This window comes from Euleptes europaea, chromosome 18 (assembly GCF_029931775.1).
Source record: "Euleptes europaea isolate rEulEur1 chromosome 18, rEulEur1.hap1, whole genome shotgun sequence".
NCBI lineage: Eukaryota > Metazoa > Chordata > Lepidosauria > Squamata > Sphaerodactylidae > Euleptes > Euleptes europaea.
In genome coordinates, this window is record NC_079329.1 from 35,820,397 (window position 1) to 35,836,238 (window position 15,842).

At 46.1% G+C, this 15,842-nt stretch overlaps 1 protein-coding gene across 1 annotated transcript in view; it reads left to right on the top strand.

Moving 5' to 3' along the window:
- The window catches only part of GRB7 (growth factor receptor bound protein 7), a 91,238-nt gene that overhangs the window by 30,156 nt on the left and 45,240 nt on the right, over positions 1-15,842 (top strand). Inside the window, exons 2-3 of the mRNA XM_056863050.1 lie at positions 10,462-10,657; positions 12,764-12,914. Of these exons, the coding sequence (XP_056719028.1) occupies positions 10,470-10,657; positions 12,764-12,914 (339 nt within the window). The 5' untranslated portion in view covers positions 10,462-10,469. The remainder of the gene's footprint in view (positions 1-10,461; positions 10,658-12,763; positions 12,915-15,842) is intronic.

The following is a 15,842-nucleotide window of genomic DNA, read 5'->3' on the forward strand; positions in this document are numbered from 1 at the left end:
TTGGGGCAACTGCAATGGGTATGTTTAGCCTGAATAGGAGAAGACTGAGAGGGGATATGATAACCATCTTCAAGTACTTGAAGGGCTGTCATATAGAGGATAGTGCTGAGTTGTTTTCTGTTGCCCCAGAAGGTCGGACCAGAACCGACGGGTTGACATCAAAAGAGTTTCCATCTAGACATCAGGAAGAATTTTCTAACAGTTAGAGCAGTTCCTCAGTGGAACAGGCTTCCTTGGAAGGTGGTATGTGCTCCTTCCCTGGAGGTTTTTAAGCAGAGGCTAGATGGCCATCCGTCAGCAATGCTGATTCTGTGACCTTAGGCAGATCGTGAGAGGGAGGACATCTTCTGGGCATGGAGTAGGGGTCACTGGGGGTGTGCGGAGGGGGGTAGTTGTGAATTTCCTGTGTTGTGCAGGGGGTTGGACTAGATGACCCTGGTGGTCCCTTCCAACTCTATGATTCTATGAATTCCTTCCCACGGCAGCTAGCGCTTCTGGTTGTGATTGTGAATGCCGTGCCAAATGTCATTGCTCGAGCATCACAGCGTCTGTTGGATGGAGCATATGGCTTCCTAAAGGGGCAAGACACTCCATGGCTGCACCATTTCCAAAAAGGATTCTTTCCCCTCTTGAGGCTGAGTGCTTCCTTAGATACCATCCCAGGATATTCCTTAAGTCCCCAAAGCAGGGGACGATTGCTCATTCCTGTATCCTAACCCAGCCCTCCAACATTTTGTGGAATGTTTGCTTTTTGTTTCCTATTCTAATTCAGGTGTTCGACAACTCTTCAACACACAAGGAACAAAGTGGGAGATGGTTTTCTTCTGTCCCTCCCTATTACCTTGTGGCTGTCCCCTCCTTTGTCTGTGTGGCGGAGGGAAGGCACTGTGTACAAGCATAGCAATGGCAAAAAAGGTTTTAAAAGTTGCCTCAAAAATCTTTCAGTGGCTTCACACAGTTCATGGAAGTTTTTTAAAAAAGCATGATTAGGGTTCATTTTGTGCTATATGGACCTAATGTATAAGAAAGGCAATCTTATTACAATCCAAAAAACGAGAGCAAAATCCATGCCATGCTTTTTATTTTAAAAAGGAAAAGGTAGTCCCCTGTGCAAGCACTGGGTCATTACTGACCCATGGGGTGACATCACATCCCAACGTTTACCAGGCAAACTATGTTTACGGGGTGGTTTGCCAGTGCCTTCCCCAGTTATCTACTCTTTACCCCCAGCAAGCTGGGTGCTCTTTTTACCAACCTCGGAAGGATGGAAGGCTGAGTCAACCTTGAGCCGGCTACCTGAAACCAACCTCCGGCGGGATCGAACTCAGGTTGTGAGCAGAGCTTTTGACTGCAGTACTGCAGCTTATCACTCTGCGCCATGGGGCTCTCTGCTTTTTATTAAGACCAACCAAACTGTCACAAAATGCGCAATGCTTTGTGTCCATTTGCTTGGTTCTAATGGAAGGTATTACATGGGTTTTGCTCTCTTTTTTGGATTTCACAGGGACAAATGGGGCTGTGCTTCCTGACATGGAGATCCCCAGGCTAGCCTGATCTCATCAGACCTCAGAAGCTAAGCAGGGTCAGCCCTAGCTAGTATTTGGATGGGAGACCTCCAAGGAATACCAGAGGCAGGCAACGGCAAACCACCTCTGAACGTCTCTTGCCTTGAAAAGCCTGCCAAGTCGCCACAAGTCAGCTGTGATTTGACACCAAAAAACCCACAATGAAAGAGCTGTGCACAGCTTTCCCAGTCTCGTTCAAAGCCTCCAATCTGAAGGCAGTCCCTTTCCTCCAGTCTCCAAATGCATCCGCTGCATTGACGCAGAGGCAGGCAATGGCAAACCATCTCCAAGCCTTGAAAACCCTACAGGGTCGCCATAAGACAGCTGTGACTTGACGGCACACACACAATGTACATACATATATATAAGAGTTCCTGTTGGGGACATGCATGGTATAGAGAGAGTGGACAGGGAGAAGCTTTACTTCCTCTCTCATAATACTAGAATTCGGGGTCATCTGCTGAAGCCGGAGGGTGAGGGATTCAAAACAGATAAAAGGAAGTGTTTGTTCACACAACGCACAGTTAAATTGTGGAACTCCCTGCCCCAGGATGTGGTGATGGCTGCCAACTTGGAAGGCTTCAAGAGGGGAGTGGACATGTTCATGGAGGATCAGGCTATCCATGGCTACTAGTAAAAATGGATACTAGTCATGATGCATATCTATTCTCTCTAGTATCAGAGGAGCATGCCTATTATATTGGGTGCTGAGAAACACAGGCAGGATAATGCTGCTGCAGTCATCTTGTTCGTGGGCTTCCTAGAGGCACCTGGTTGGCCACTGGGTGAACAGACTGCTGGACTTGATGGATCTTGGTCTGATCCAGCATGTCCTTTCTTATGTTCTTACATTTCAGCGGCTGGTTAAGCTGTTTGGTAGGTGGAGCAGGTGTCTCCTGAGACAGGTGAATCATGCCAGTGTCTCTTGCTTTGGCCGGTCAGAGGCACCAGGTCTGGGCATACTGGCAGCCTCTGCCCCAGAGGCAAGGCAAGCGAGTCAAACTTGCCCTGCTTTCCCCACAGCCCTCTGAGCAGGAAGGGGGAAAGAGCCGTAGGAGTTTGCGGAGACAGAAGGGTGAAGGCATGCAAGACTCAGAACGTGCTTGGGCCAGTAGGAAGGGTGGAGCGTCGGAGCCGAGTCACCAGCCCATGCTGTGACTCATGGCTTTGTTTGGATCGAGCGAGGAAGTGTGCAGGAGAGTAAGTCAGGACCGGCTTCTGTTTCCTCCAGGCAAGGGACCGGCTGATGCCAGGAGATCAGTGCGGCAGAAAGGGGCTGTTTTGGTGTCAGGTGCATGTTTGTTCGTTTGCCATTCATCCGACCCATTTGTTCACTGTTGACAAGGGAGTTGACATCTCCTATAAAAGAGGCAGGCGGGTGATTTTTCTGATAAGCTGGCTGAAACCGGTCCAGTGGATTGGGGAGTCATGCCTGGCTGGTTGTAATAATTGTCTGCAAAGGCCATCTTGGCATCTATAAAATGGGGAGGAGGATTAAGAGAACAACAATAACAACAATAATAAAAAAATATCAGCCGCTTTCTGGTGGTTGGGAAAGGGTGGGATAAAAATCTAATAAATAAATAAATAGAAAACTAGCCCTAGATGGGCTGGAGAAAGGCTAGGGTTGCCAACCTCCAGGTAGTAGCTGGGGATCTCCTGCTATTACAACTGATCTCCAGCTGATAGAGATCAGTTCCCCTGGAGAAAATAGCCAACTTGACAATGTCTAGACGGAAACTCTTTTAATTTTAACCCGTTGGTTCTGGTCCGACCTTCTGGGGCAACAGAAAACAACCCGGCACCCTCCTCTATATGACAGCCCTTCAAGTACTTGAAGATGGTTATCATATCACCTCTCAGTCTTCTCCTCTTCAGGCTAAACATACCCAGCTCCTTCAACCTTTCCTCATAGGACTTGATCTCCAGACCCCTCACCATCTTTGTTTCCCTCCTCTGGACACATTCCAGCTTGTCTACATTCTCCAGGACAAGATATCAGGATGTCCTCTCTGCACATGATCTTCCCTGGATGGCATCCTGGTGAAGGGCATGCGCGCTCCTGTATAGAGGGGATCTCACATGACGTTGTCTCAGCCAGCCCCCAAGGAATTAACTGGAAGCTGTCCCTGCAGAGATAAGGGAAAGAGGAGTCCACTAGGGTTGCCAAATCCAGGTTGGGAAATGCCTGGAGATTTGGGTGGGGGGGAGAGGACAAGGACCTCCGTGGGATACAATGCAATAGAGTCCACCCTCCAAAACATTTATATTCTCCAAGGGAGCTGATGTCTGTATTCTGGGGATGAGCTGTAATTCCAGGGGATCCCCAGGTCCCACCTGGAGGCTGGCATCCCTACAATCTCCTCAGGTAATCTGTGCCCTTGTTTGGGCCAGGGGGGCTATTTATGTCAAGCTTGTAAACAGCCATTCATATATTCACCTCTGGTGAGTAAGAATTGCCTCCAGGTGACCAAGAAAGAAAATGTTCATAAATCAAAAGAGATGAGTGTTTGTTTTCTCTTTGTTTCAGGCTGTGAATGGTGTCACAAATGCCTCGTGCCACCTAGTAGGACCTGTTACTTTTGTTAGCTTACTTGCAAGGCTCTGGGTATTCCTTGATTCTGCAAGGGCTGAATTTGGGATTGAATCTAGCCAACTAAGTTTCTAGTCTTTATGGTTGAGGAAAGTAGTATGAATTAAGTGAGCGTTGTTGGATTTTGATATTATAGTTTGCATAATTCCTTGGCTCATAATTTTGATTTTCTTCAAATAGCACAGAATATATATGATCCTTTGACTCACTTTCACAAAGATAGTCGAGCAGGGCAGGCAGACACTGTGGTTACCTTGTGCCCTCTGGGGCATATTTGAAGGGTGACTTTCTGATAGTTCCTTTTCACAAACCACTGAAACTGCTTGGTGACCTGTGGCTTCGTGGTAGCTGTGACCCAGAGAGAAATCATGAGTCACCTCCCCTAGTTCTTGTAACAAAAACAACAGGCAGCTCAATGAATGCAGAAGGGCAGGCGGAGGGGTGTATGTGTACAAGAAACCCTACTGACAGTTTTTTTAATCGCTGAACATTGGAAAGCCCAAGCCTGAGTCACACTTAGGGTTGCCAACCTCCAGGTACTAGTTGGAGATCTCCTGCTACCACAACAGATCTCCAGCCGATAGAGTTCAGTTCACCTGGAGAAAATGGCTGAACATTGGAAAGCCCAAGCCTGAGTCACACTTAGGGTTGCCAACCTCCAGGTACTAGCTGGAGATCTCCTGCCACTACAACAGATCTCCAGCCGATAGAGTTCAGTTCACCTGGAGAAAATGGCTGCTTTGGCCATTGGAGTCCCTCCCCTCCCAAACCGCGCCCTCGTCAGGCTCCACCCCAAAAACCTCCCACTGGTGGCGAAGAGGGACCTGGCAACCCTAGACTCACACTGGAAGCTGGTGACAGGGTGGAAATGGGACAATGAGCCACCCGTTTGCCCACTGGATTACGATCTGAATGGAAAAAGCAAGGCCTGGCTCCAGCACACGCATGGCACAACCCTCCCTCCCTCCCCTCCTGCCCTGGATGCTCCTTCCCCCAGCTCCCTTCCTGCTCAGTGGAAGAGCATCTAGGGATGCCAGCCTCCAAGTGGGCGTACTACAAAAAAACAGCACTTTGGTTGGTTTCCCTAACTGAGCATGTGATCATACAATAGTCAATATGAAGTTTATATAATAATATTGTGCAATATTGCTATTATCATATTCACCAATAATTTTCAATGAATAAATACAAGGCTTTTTCTGTTACAAACAGTACACCAATAAAACATAGGATGCCATGATGACAGCACAATGGCAGCAAAAAAAAACCCAAAAGAGGACTAGTAGGTCAAGATTGGCCAATTGATTACATGTTCGGTTAGTAGTGCTGTTCTTTGTAGTACGTCTATTTTGTTCAGCACTAGCCATAACTTTGATTACTAGCCTCCAGGTGGGACCCGGGGACCCCCCCAGCATTACATCCCTGGAGAAAATGGGAGGGCTCTATGGCATTGAACCCCACTGAGGTCCCTCTCCTCCCCAGGCTCCACCCTCAAATCTCCAGGAGTTTCCCAACCTGGATCTGGCAACCCTACTCCCCGCCCCCCATACCCTGCCGGTGGCCGGGGGGGGGGGGGGACGACACACCTGGCATCTGTTCTGCATTCAGAAAGTCCCAGGTTCAGTTCCCAGTATCTCCCATTAAAAGGTCAGGTAGTTGGTGATGTGAAAGTCCTTTGCCCTGGAGAATTGCTGCCAGTCAGAATAGACAAGAGTGCTGCTGATAGACCAAAAGTCTGACTCCTTCAGAGAAGGCAGCTTCATGCAACTGAACTGCATGGTTAAATTGTGGAACTCCCTGCCCCAGGATGTGGTGATAGCTGCCAACTTGGAAGGCTTGAAGAGGGGAGTGGACATGTTCATGGAGGAGAGGGGTATTCATGGCTATTAGTAAAAATGGATACTTGTCATAATGCATACCTGTTCTCTCCAGGATGAGCATGTCTATTATATTAGATGCTTTGGAACACAAGGTAGGACAATGCTGCTGCAGTCGTCTTGTTTGTGGGCTTCCTAGAGGCACCTGGTTGGCCACTGTGTGAAGAGACTGCTGGACTTGATGGACCTTGATCTGATCCAGCATGGCCTTTCTTACATTCTTATGCATTTATTTCAGTTGACCAGCTCCTGTAGGGTATCTGTTTTCAGTTACTGTTTCAAATCCCCTTTTGCAAAATAATCCCCAGAGCTATTTAGTGGTCTGATCGGTGACATTCCTTGAATAAGATCGCTTGATTGATGCAGCAGACTTTTGAAATTATGTTTCGTGCAAAATGCGTGGCAGGCTCTTCCTTAAGAGGTATAGTATCCCTCCTCCCCTCTCACACAATAGGAACAGCCTCTGCTAGGGTGGGACCGCCAATAACATCATCATCTCAAAACAAAGGAAGGATACTTTTCTTCAAATTTTGCCCCTGTAATAACATGATTCATTAAATCTGATTTCTTTAATGAGCTGAGAGTCTTAGCATGGACACATTCTTGCCTAAGAAAGTTGATTGCTGCAATTAATCTGATAATCTTTAAGAGGCTGGAAGAGCCTTTAGTCCTTTTCAGAACATTAAATTTTGGCACTCCAACCATGCATGGTGGGAGCGCTCATCACATGTGATCCTCCTGATATGTGTGGTCACTAGGGTTGCCAGATCCCTCCTGGCCACTGGGGGAGGGGAGGGTTGCCAGATCCAGGTTGGGAAACTCCTGGAGATTTGGGGTTGGAGCTTGGGGAGGACAGGGACCTCAGTGGGGTACAATGCATTGGGCAGGGATGTCAAACTCATTTGTTACAAGGGCCGGATATGACATAAATGTCACATGGTGGGGCCGGGCCATGCCTCGCCAGCCCAAGTCAAGAGTGGGATGGGGGGTGGCTGCCTCAGCTGGCTCATGGGCCGGATAAGAGCTCTCAAGGGGCCGTATATTTGACACCCCTGCCATAGAGTCCACCCTCCAAAGCAGCCCTTTTCTCCAGGGGAACAGATCTCTGTAGTCTGGAGATGAGCTGTAATTCCGGGGAATCCCCAGGCCCCACCTGGAGGCTGGCATCCCTACAATCTCCTCAGGTAATCTCTGCCCTACACCACATACATACTATGTAACACATTACACATAACATATTACAAAATGTACCTTACTTGGTCCTAAACAGACAATTTTTTTGTACCATGTAATCAACATTCTATCTTGTTTCTCTGTTAGACGCTTAAAGTTACTCATTATTTGTCTGTTTGAATTTCTATTAAAATATAAAATATCTTCTTACTATAATGTGCCTAACTTCCTTTAACATCTATATTAAACTTTTAATATTACTTCTCCAAGAAATTATTATCTGTGTATTCTTACCTATTATACTAGCTGTCTGATATTTGGCTTATTGATTAGCATACTAAGTATATATTTTCAAATTCATACACTTAGTTGTTATAAAAAAAACCAAGATAACTACATATTCACATAATCGTAATAAGATTTCCATTTTCTTTCCAGCTCTCCCATTGGTCTTTGACTCAGTAAATGTGTCAGCTTTGCCATCACCGCATATTCTGCCATTTTCTCCTCCCTCTTTCTATTTCCATTACTTCTTCTTGTTTCTGTTTTGTTGCTATTGCCACTCTAGCTGCAGTTATCATATAGTTGAATAGTTCTTCTTTACTTTTTTTCTATGTCTGGGGGTAGAATTTCCAGTAACATAATTTTTGGGTCTAGAAGGAAATTAGTTTTCAAAACTTTTTGCATCTCTCTATGAACTTCAAAACTTTTTGATCTTTTTACATTACCACCAAGAGTGAAAGTATGTCGCCTCTATTTCTTTGCTTTTCCAGCAATGGCTATCCACTTTCTTGTTCATTTTTTTTTAGCATCCATCGGTGTTATGTACCATCTATAGAACTGTTTGTACCAATTCTCTCTCAGACTTTGGCTGGCAGTCAATTTTATTGTTCTTGTCCATAATTGCCCCCACTGTTGCATAGATATCTCTTTTACACACGCAGGAGAATTACCACGCAGAATTACCATTACCACGCAGGAGAATCAACTCTTCTAAGATTCTCGTTGGAAGATACCCGCTGAACTGGTCGTCCCGAGTGGTGATTTAAGATTAAAAAGAAAATAGCCCAATTAGGTATTGACCTGGATTCTATATCTCTATCCAGTGAGAGCTATATCTTAAATCTAATAAAACAAAGATTAATCAATCATGAGCTCCAGAGCAAATTCCCCTCCATTCCGCCAATCTGCTCACCCCAACATTTTGGAATTCCATCAAACGTCAGCCTAAATTATTTGGAATATTTTGACAATCCCAAGCTCAGGAAAGCTTTTACGCAAGCCAGGACTAACACACTACCCTCGGCAACCCTATGTGGCAGATTCCTGAAAATACCTCACGCTGAAAGGGTCTGCAGATGTGGCATAGGATGCCCTGACTCCTTGTCCCACATTCTCCTGGACTGTCACCTATAGGGCACTGCAAGAGAAAAACCCATAAAACCCTCAGTCTCGAACTTTGCCCCAAACTTTGCCCCAAACAAAAAGAAAATGCTTCATAATCTACTAGCAGATCAGGATCCTGAGATCACCGGAAACGTGGCTAGATTCCTGCTGATAGCTGCTACTCAATGGGAACTCAGTCAGAAGACAGACTATAACACAAAGGAATGAACTACATCCCAATTTTTAACCCGATTTCACTTTTTATATTTTAAAATTGTATTTTAAAACTATATTATGCCATTAAAGGTATTTGTATTGTGTTGTATTGTATTGTAAGATATCTCTTTTCCTATTTATGTCAAACTTGTAAACAGCCACTCATATATTCACCTGTGGTGAATAAGAATTGCCTCCAGGGGACCAAGTAGGGAAATATTCATAAATCAAAAGAGTTGAGTGTTTGTTTTCTCTCACTTGGAGGCTGGCATCCCTAGTGGTCACCATTTTTTAAAAATGTGGTACCACATATATTTTCCATGTGCGTATAGTTTCAGTACACATGAGCAGAACACCAGATTTGTTCATGCATTCCAGAGCTGTATGCACATAGCAAAGACAAAATTCTTACAATACGGTGACTGTGGCGATCAGTAGGGTCCTTGTTATGGGTGGCTAAAATGCCAACGCTGAATGTCTTGGGTTCGCCAAATATTGTCTGTGTTGCTAAGCCATGCAGGAGGCAGTTCCTTACGAGTGGAGAATGTGGCTCGCACAGACTGAGCATTCCCAAGTCCCTCAGCCTTTCCTCGTGGGGCTTGGTCCCATGAGGTTAATTATTCCAGACAATCTAAAATATTGGCCTTGATCAAGAAATGGGAGTTGTTACAAACCACATGGTTATTGATTTTGTTGAATTGTGCTTTTAGTATCTGAACTGGATGACGGACTTAATCCGTTAAAGTCTGCACACGCCAGCGCCAGCCGAACTTTGGCCCAGGGGGTGGGAACGCCTGAGAGTCTCCTCTGCAGCGGTTCTTTTTTAAAATGTTGGTTTTATTTTGGATTATCCTTTAAGGCAGGAGTCCCCAATCTCTTTGAGCCTGCAATTGCCTTTGGAATTCTTACAGAAGTTGTTGGGGCGCCTCATATTGGGATAATTTGGCAAAAATGGATTTTACACCATTAATTAACGAGAAATAGAAATCAGTTTTAATAATACTGTACTTTTTGTGTAACAAGTATGATAAATACTGTTCAGACCCTTCTTCGGAAGTCGGGTGAAGGGGTCACTTTTTTCTTTGGTGGGTGGAGGGGGTAGGGGTATCTTTTTGAATATTGATTAACGGTTGTGATAATGAAAAATCAAGATATATAGATACTCTTTTGTATTTTGTATTGTTTGTTTGTTTGTTTTTATGTTATGTTATAAAAACCAATAAAAATTTATATATATATAAAAAGAAGTTGTTGGGGCAAAACCAAAATGGCTGCCACAGGAGGCGGCGCCAACTGCCAAAGGTTAGGGAGTGACATCATGCATAAATCTCCTAATAATTCTTCAGCATTTCAGGCAGGAGCTCTGTTTAACAATATAATTGAACATATTGTTTAAAAAATTTTTTTGCATGCACGCAGCTTACCTCCGTCATGCAGTGTAGATCCTTGTGCTGCTACCGCCAAAGCAATGTTTTTAAATAATTCCAGGGAATGCCCAGGTCCCACCTAGAGGCTGGCATCCCTAGACACAGACTCTGATTTTGCACCGTTCCTACTGGAGGGAAATGAATGGGCCATTGGGTACGTGAAAGGGAGGGAAGCATCGGTTGGGGGAAAATAACCTTCCCCGTTCTCTCCTTCTTCGTCACAGATAATGACATGGACCTGGGCACTCTCCAAAACAACGTCCACAGCGCCTTGGACAACGTTTACGAGGAGGGCCCGGAATCCGATCGTCTCAGGACCCTTTCCAATGGCAGCCCCGTCTCCATCGGCGAGCAGGCCAGCCTTCTGACAGGGGCCGATACCGTCAAGCGTTCTCAGCCCCTGCTCATCCAAAGCAACAGGTATGGGGAGATGGGGCCAAGCCGGACGGACCCTGCCAGCCATGGCCTCCGGGGACGAGGAGGCCTCTTCTGCTTCAGAAGAAGACATGGGAAACAGTTCTTTTTTAAAATTTTTTTATTGTTTTTTCATATATTCGATACAATCAATTAACACTGCCTTTCAATCTTTCCTAATTCTCAATTAAAACTAACATATATATAACAAACATCTTCTCTTACTTTAACTTCACCCCTCCCTTCTTCTGTCTCTGACTTATCTTCGTAATCCTCTTAGCAATTATTTTCTAATTCTTTATAATAAAATCTTCTGGAGTTAATAAAAAAGAAAAGAAAAATAGAAACACGAAAATTAACTTAGTCTAAGTTATAACCTTTAACATTTTGCACATTAAATTCATTTTTGCAATAAACAATCCACGCCTCCCACTCCTTAAGAAATTCATCATTATCTTTTTGATTTACTAATTCAGTCAATTTTGCCATTTCTGCTAGTTCAAACATTTTATGGATCCAATCTGTTTTGTCCGGTAAGGACATGGGAAACAGTTCTGACATTGGGGCTTCGTTTGTATCAGGTTTCAGCCCTGATACATGGGTTCAGTTCCCAGGCAGAGCCGGGACATGATTAAAGGTTGTATCTGTCCAAAGTGCTTAACATGAGACAGTGCTAGGGATGCCAGCCTCCAGGGGGGACCTGGGGCTCTCCCAGGATTACAGCTCATCTCCAGACCACAGAACTCAGTTCCCCTGGAGACAGTGGGGGCTATGGAGTGGGCATTATATCCCACTGAGGTCCTTGTCCTCCCCAGGCTCCATCCCCAAATCTCCAGGAGCTCTCCAACCTGGAGTTGGCAACCCTAGCCCCTCAACCCCTGCCAGGGGCCGGGGGTACCCGGCAACCCTAGCCAGTGCTCATGTCATGCAGAAGTGAGTTTTCTCAGCATGAATATATTTATTTTTGAGAAAACACCCTCCCCCCCCCCACACAAAGACTCTTGAATATCTATCTAGGACAGTGGTTCCCAACCTTTTTTTGACCAGGGACCACTAGGACTTTTTTGTTCGGTGCAGGGACCCCAAGGTTCAAAATAAAAATTCAGAGAATTTGAAAATAAACTTTAATCATAACTGTTAGTTAAACATTAAACTTAGAATAATATTTGAATATATATTTTTATAATAGAGAACTTTTAATTGAAAATATTAATTTATTATGGGTTTATAACTTTGTTTCACGGACCTTAATTTAGTTCTCGCGGACCCCTGGGGGTCCACGGACCCCTGGTTGGGAACCAGTGATCTAGGAGTACCAGGCAGAAATCCCTGGAGGCCTTGAATACTGGCAGCTCTTTTAAAAACAAAATAAAATTGCAGGGCAAACAAGTTTTTGGACTCTATGATTGCTAAGATATGCTTTTCAGTCTGTGGGCCATGCCTGCTGGAATCTCAGAGAGTCAGCTGAATGAGATTTCTGATGGCTGGGGACGAGGTCTTTCATGCATGGCTGTTTCCCTCACCGTCACCCTTCCGACAACTTCGGGTCTCGGTTTGGATTATGCATGCCGTTTCCGACAGAGATCGCCTGCATTTCCCCACATTTTGCCTGCGTTTTCAAATTCAAGATAAAACAGATCCCTGAAAATGTGGGTAAAAGGGGAAAGGCAGGGGGAGAGCGGGGCGACCTCTGACGGTCGGAAACGGCATGCATAATCCAAACCGAGACCCGAAGTTGCCAGAGGGGTGACCGCGAGGGAAACGGCCATGCATAAAAGGCCTGAGGCTTTGGTGCTCTTCACTTAGGTCTTTGTCCCCCTCCCCCCACGACTAGCAGAACCAGAATAAGTCATGCAAAATAAGAGAAATGAAGCAAAATTATGTGATTTATTCAAATCGTAGGATTTCTTTTTTTTGGGGGGGGGGAGATGCAGAATTGGGATTGCCTGGCCACAGAATATTGACTGTTTTTAGTGTGGAGGATGCACAACCCTAAATCTCTAGCATAAATGTCCTGTCTGCTGACCCTAGAATTTCCACCCCAACCCCTTCCAGGCTGGCAGCGCCCGCTTCCTCCATGATGACTTTCCCAATGTGCTTCTTTTCTCCTAGAAAACCAAAGGAGGAGGAGGAAGAGGAGCCGCGGGCCTTGTCTCTGCCCTCCATACCGAACCCCTTCCCAGAGCTCTGCAGCCCCTCCAATTCGCCCATCCTTAGCAACTCCTCCCTGGGGTCCGGGTCACAGCGAGAAGGCGGCTCTCATGTAAGTGCGTTCATTTGTATTTGGGTTGGACAGAGATTGGGTCGGGGTGTCCTTTGAATTCGGGTTCAGCAGGGCTTAGCCTTGGAACCCATTTCGTTTTCATGGCCGGGGGCTGGAACATATGATATGGAACACATGACCAATCCAAGGGCCTTTTTAGAAGGGTAATGCCTTTCCTTGACTTTGCAGATCTTTTAGATCAAGGGAGGGGGTTTGATGGGTTGGATCCGTTGGGTTGCCAGCTCTGGGTTGGAAAATGCCTGGAGATTTTGGGGGTGTCGCCTGAGGAGGGCAGGATTTGGGGAAGGGAGGGGAGGCACCTCAATGGGGTATAGATAGGGTTGCCAGGTCACTCTTCACCACTGGTGGGAGGTTTTTGGGGCAGAGCCTGAGGAGGGCAGGGTTTGGGGAGGGGAGGGACTTCAATGCCATAGGGTCCTATTGACAAGGCGGCCATTTTCTCCAGGTGAACTGATCTCTGTTGGCTGGAGATCAGTTATAATAGTACCTGGAGGTTGGCAACCCTAGGTATAGAGTCTACATTCCAAAGTGCCCATTTTCTCCAGGTGACCTGATCTCTGTCACCTGGAGATCAGTTGTCATCCTAGGAGATCTGCAGCCACCTCCTGGAGGTTGGCAACCCTATGGATCCCCACCTTCACCCCAGCCAGCTATCCCTGCCATATATCCGCCAGGTACAAGATTTGGGAACTGGACCTTGCTCAAAGAAGACTGGTGGGACAGGGCTGGATGAACTGAGCCATCTGTCGCCTTATTCAAACTCTTAGGCAAGGGCTGACTCAGCACAATCAGTCCTGGAGGCAGGTTATGGGGCAGTCAGACTTCTAGAGGCACCAGGCTACACTAGAAAACCTGGAAGGGGGCACAGTTATACTCTTCCCATCCCAGAGCTCTGGGGCCACAGGGTCTGAGCGAGGAGGAAGCTGAGTCCCACCCTCCCAGTTTTTCCATTTCATCTCCTTCCTCGTACCCTTACTTAGTAGGGTTGCCAGCTCCGGGGTGGGAAATACCTGGAGATTTAAGGGTGTGTGTGTGGAGCCTGAGGAGGGCGGGGTTTGGGAGGGGAGCCTCCAGGTGGGACCTGGGTAGGGTTGCCAACCTCCAGGTACTAAGTACAGGAAAGGCTGATGATATTCAATCAATCAATCACAAGTTTACAAAAAACAAGGTGTATTAAGTGCAGTGAATGACATACAACACACAAAACTATATACAATCCTATGTTAACAGTCCTAAAGGGTACAAGTCTCAAAAGTTCCACTATGAGTAATCTTCATAGAAGAACGGCGAGGGAATTTGGTATAAACAGTCCCATACAGGTACAAGAATCCAACAATGAACTGCAACAAATCTTCATAGAAGAGTAGCAAGGGGGCTAGTCATTCACTGCACTTAATACACCTTGTTTTTGTAAACTTGTGATTGATTGATTGAATATCATCAGCCTTTCCTGTACTTAGTTCCTTACCTGTGGTAGTAGTACAGAGGTGTTTATTTTGGTTGCTTTACCTCCAGGTACTAGCTGGAGATCTCCTACTATTACAACTGATCTCCAGCCGACAGAGATCAGTTCATCTGGAGAAAATGTCCGCTTTGGCAATTGGACTCTATGGCATTGAAGTCCCTCCCCTCCCCAAAACCTGCTCAGGCTCCGCCCCCAAAACCTCCCACCGGTGGCGAAGAGGAAGCTGGCAACCCTAGAGGGGAGGGACTTCAAAGGTGTATAATGCCATAGAGTCCAATTGCCAAAGCGGCCATTTTCTCCAGTTGAACTGATCTCTGTTGGCTGGAGATCAGTTGTAATCCCAGGAGATCTCCAGCCACCACCTGGAGGATGTCAACCCTATTACTTTGGGAGCAGAGGAAAGGGGTTACAATCGAAAAGATCTTTACAGGGGGAACGACTATGGAGGAAGCAAAGTGAATCTTGCCCAGGGCAGCAAGAGAGCTCAAGAAACTGTGCCTCAGTTTCTCTTCAGAGCTGAGAACTGCACCAAGGTGTTCTGGCTTCTTAGGGTACCCTCAGGCTCTAACCCACCTTCCTCCCCACCCCTCCAGCAAGGTACAGAGAATCTCAGAATTACAGTTGAAGGACCTGAGCTTGCTGGGCATGGGAGGGTGAGGCCGGTCGCCACGGGACTGTTGCCAAGGCTTCCTGGTTTTGTTTGGCCAGCCTCTGGTCCTCCACCGGAGAGCCTGTAATTATGGGACGGGAGGCTTCCAGCAGCCTTGGAAGGGTTTCAACCCACCTGTGGCCTCTCGGGACCCAATGCAGAAGCCTCGCCCACACCTTCCCCTCTCTGACGGAGGAAAACAAGAGATGCTCCCTTTGCATGCGGAGTAAGCAAAAAGAATGGCCTCGATTAGCCGGCTAAGACCCGAAGGAGCCTCCACGCTGCCCATTTAGGCCCAGGAAAATTACATTCGAAGCAGGTGTTTCTCATTTCATTTTTCATTTCATTTCATTAACCTTTATTGGCATACCAAAAGACAGAGATAGAAAACAACAACAATATACCTCCAAAGGGCAATACATATAAGTTACAAGTTGGGTTAATAAAACTTTTCTTGTTCTTTAAGAACTCCTGTAAGAAATTCAGCCACGGTAGCTGTAATTTTAGGATCATGGTCACTCAAAAGAAATTTGCATTTCACTTCATTACTCCTGTATGTCTTGTACTGGAGCAAAGTAGATAGCAGTTTATCCCGCAGAGTCACATAGAAGGGGCAATCTAAAAGGATGTGGTCAATTGTATCTAACAAGTTTAAACCACATGTGCATAGGCGTTCATGTCTAGGGATCTGGAGGTATCGGCCTAAGAGCATCCTAGATGGGAATGCATTAACCCTAGCTAATAGAAAAGCGCCGCGTTGAGAGCAGGTGTTTCTCAACCGGCCGGAAAGCAT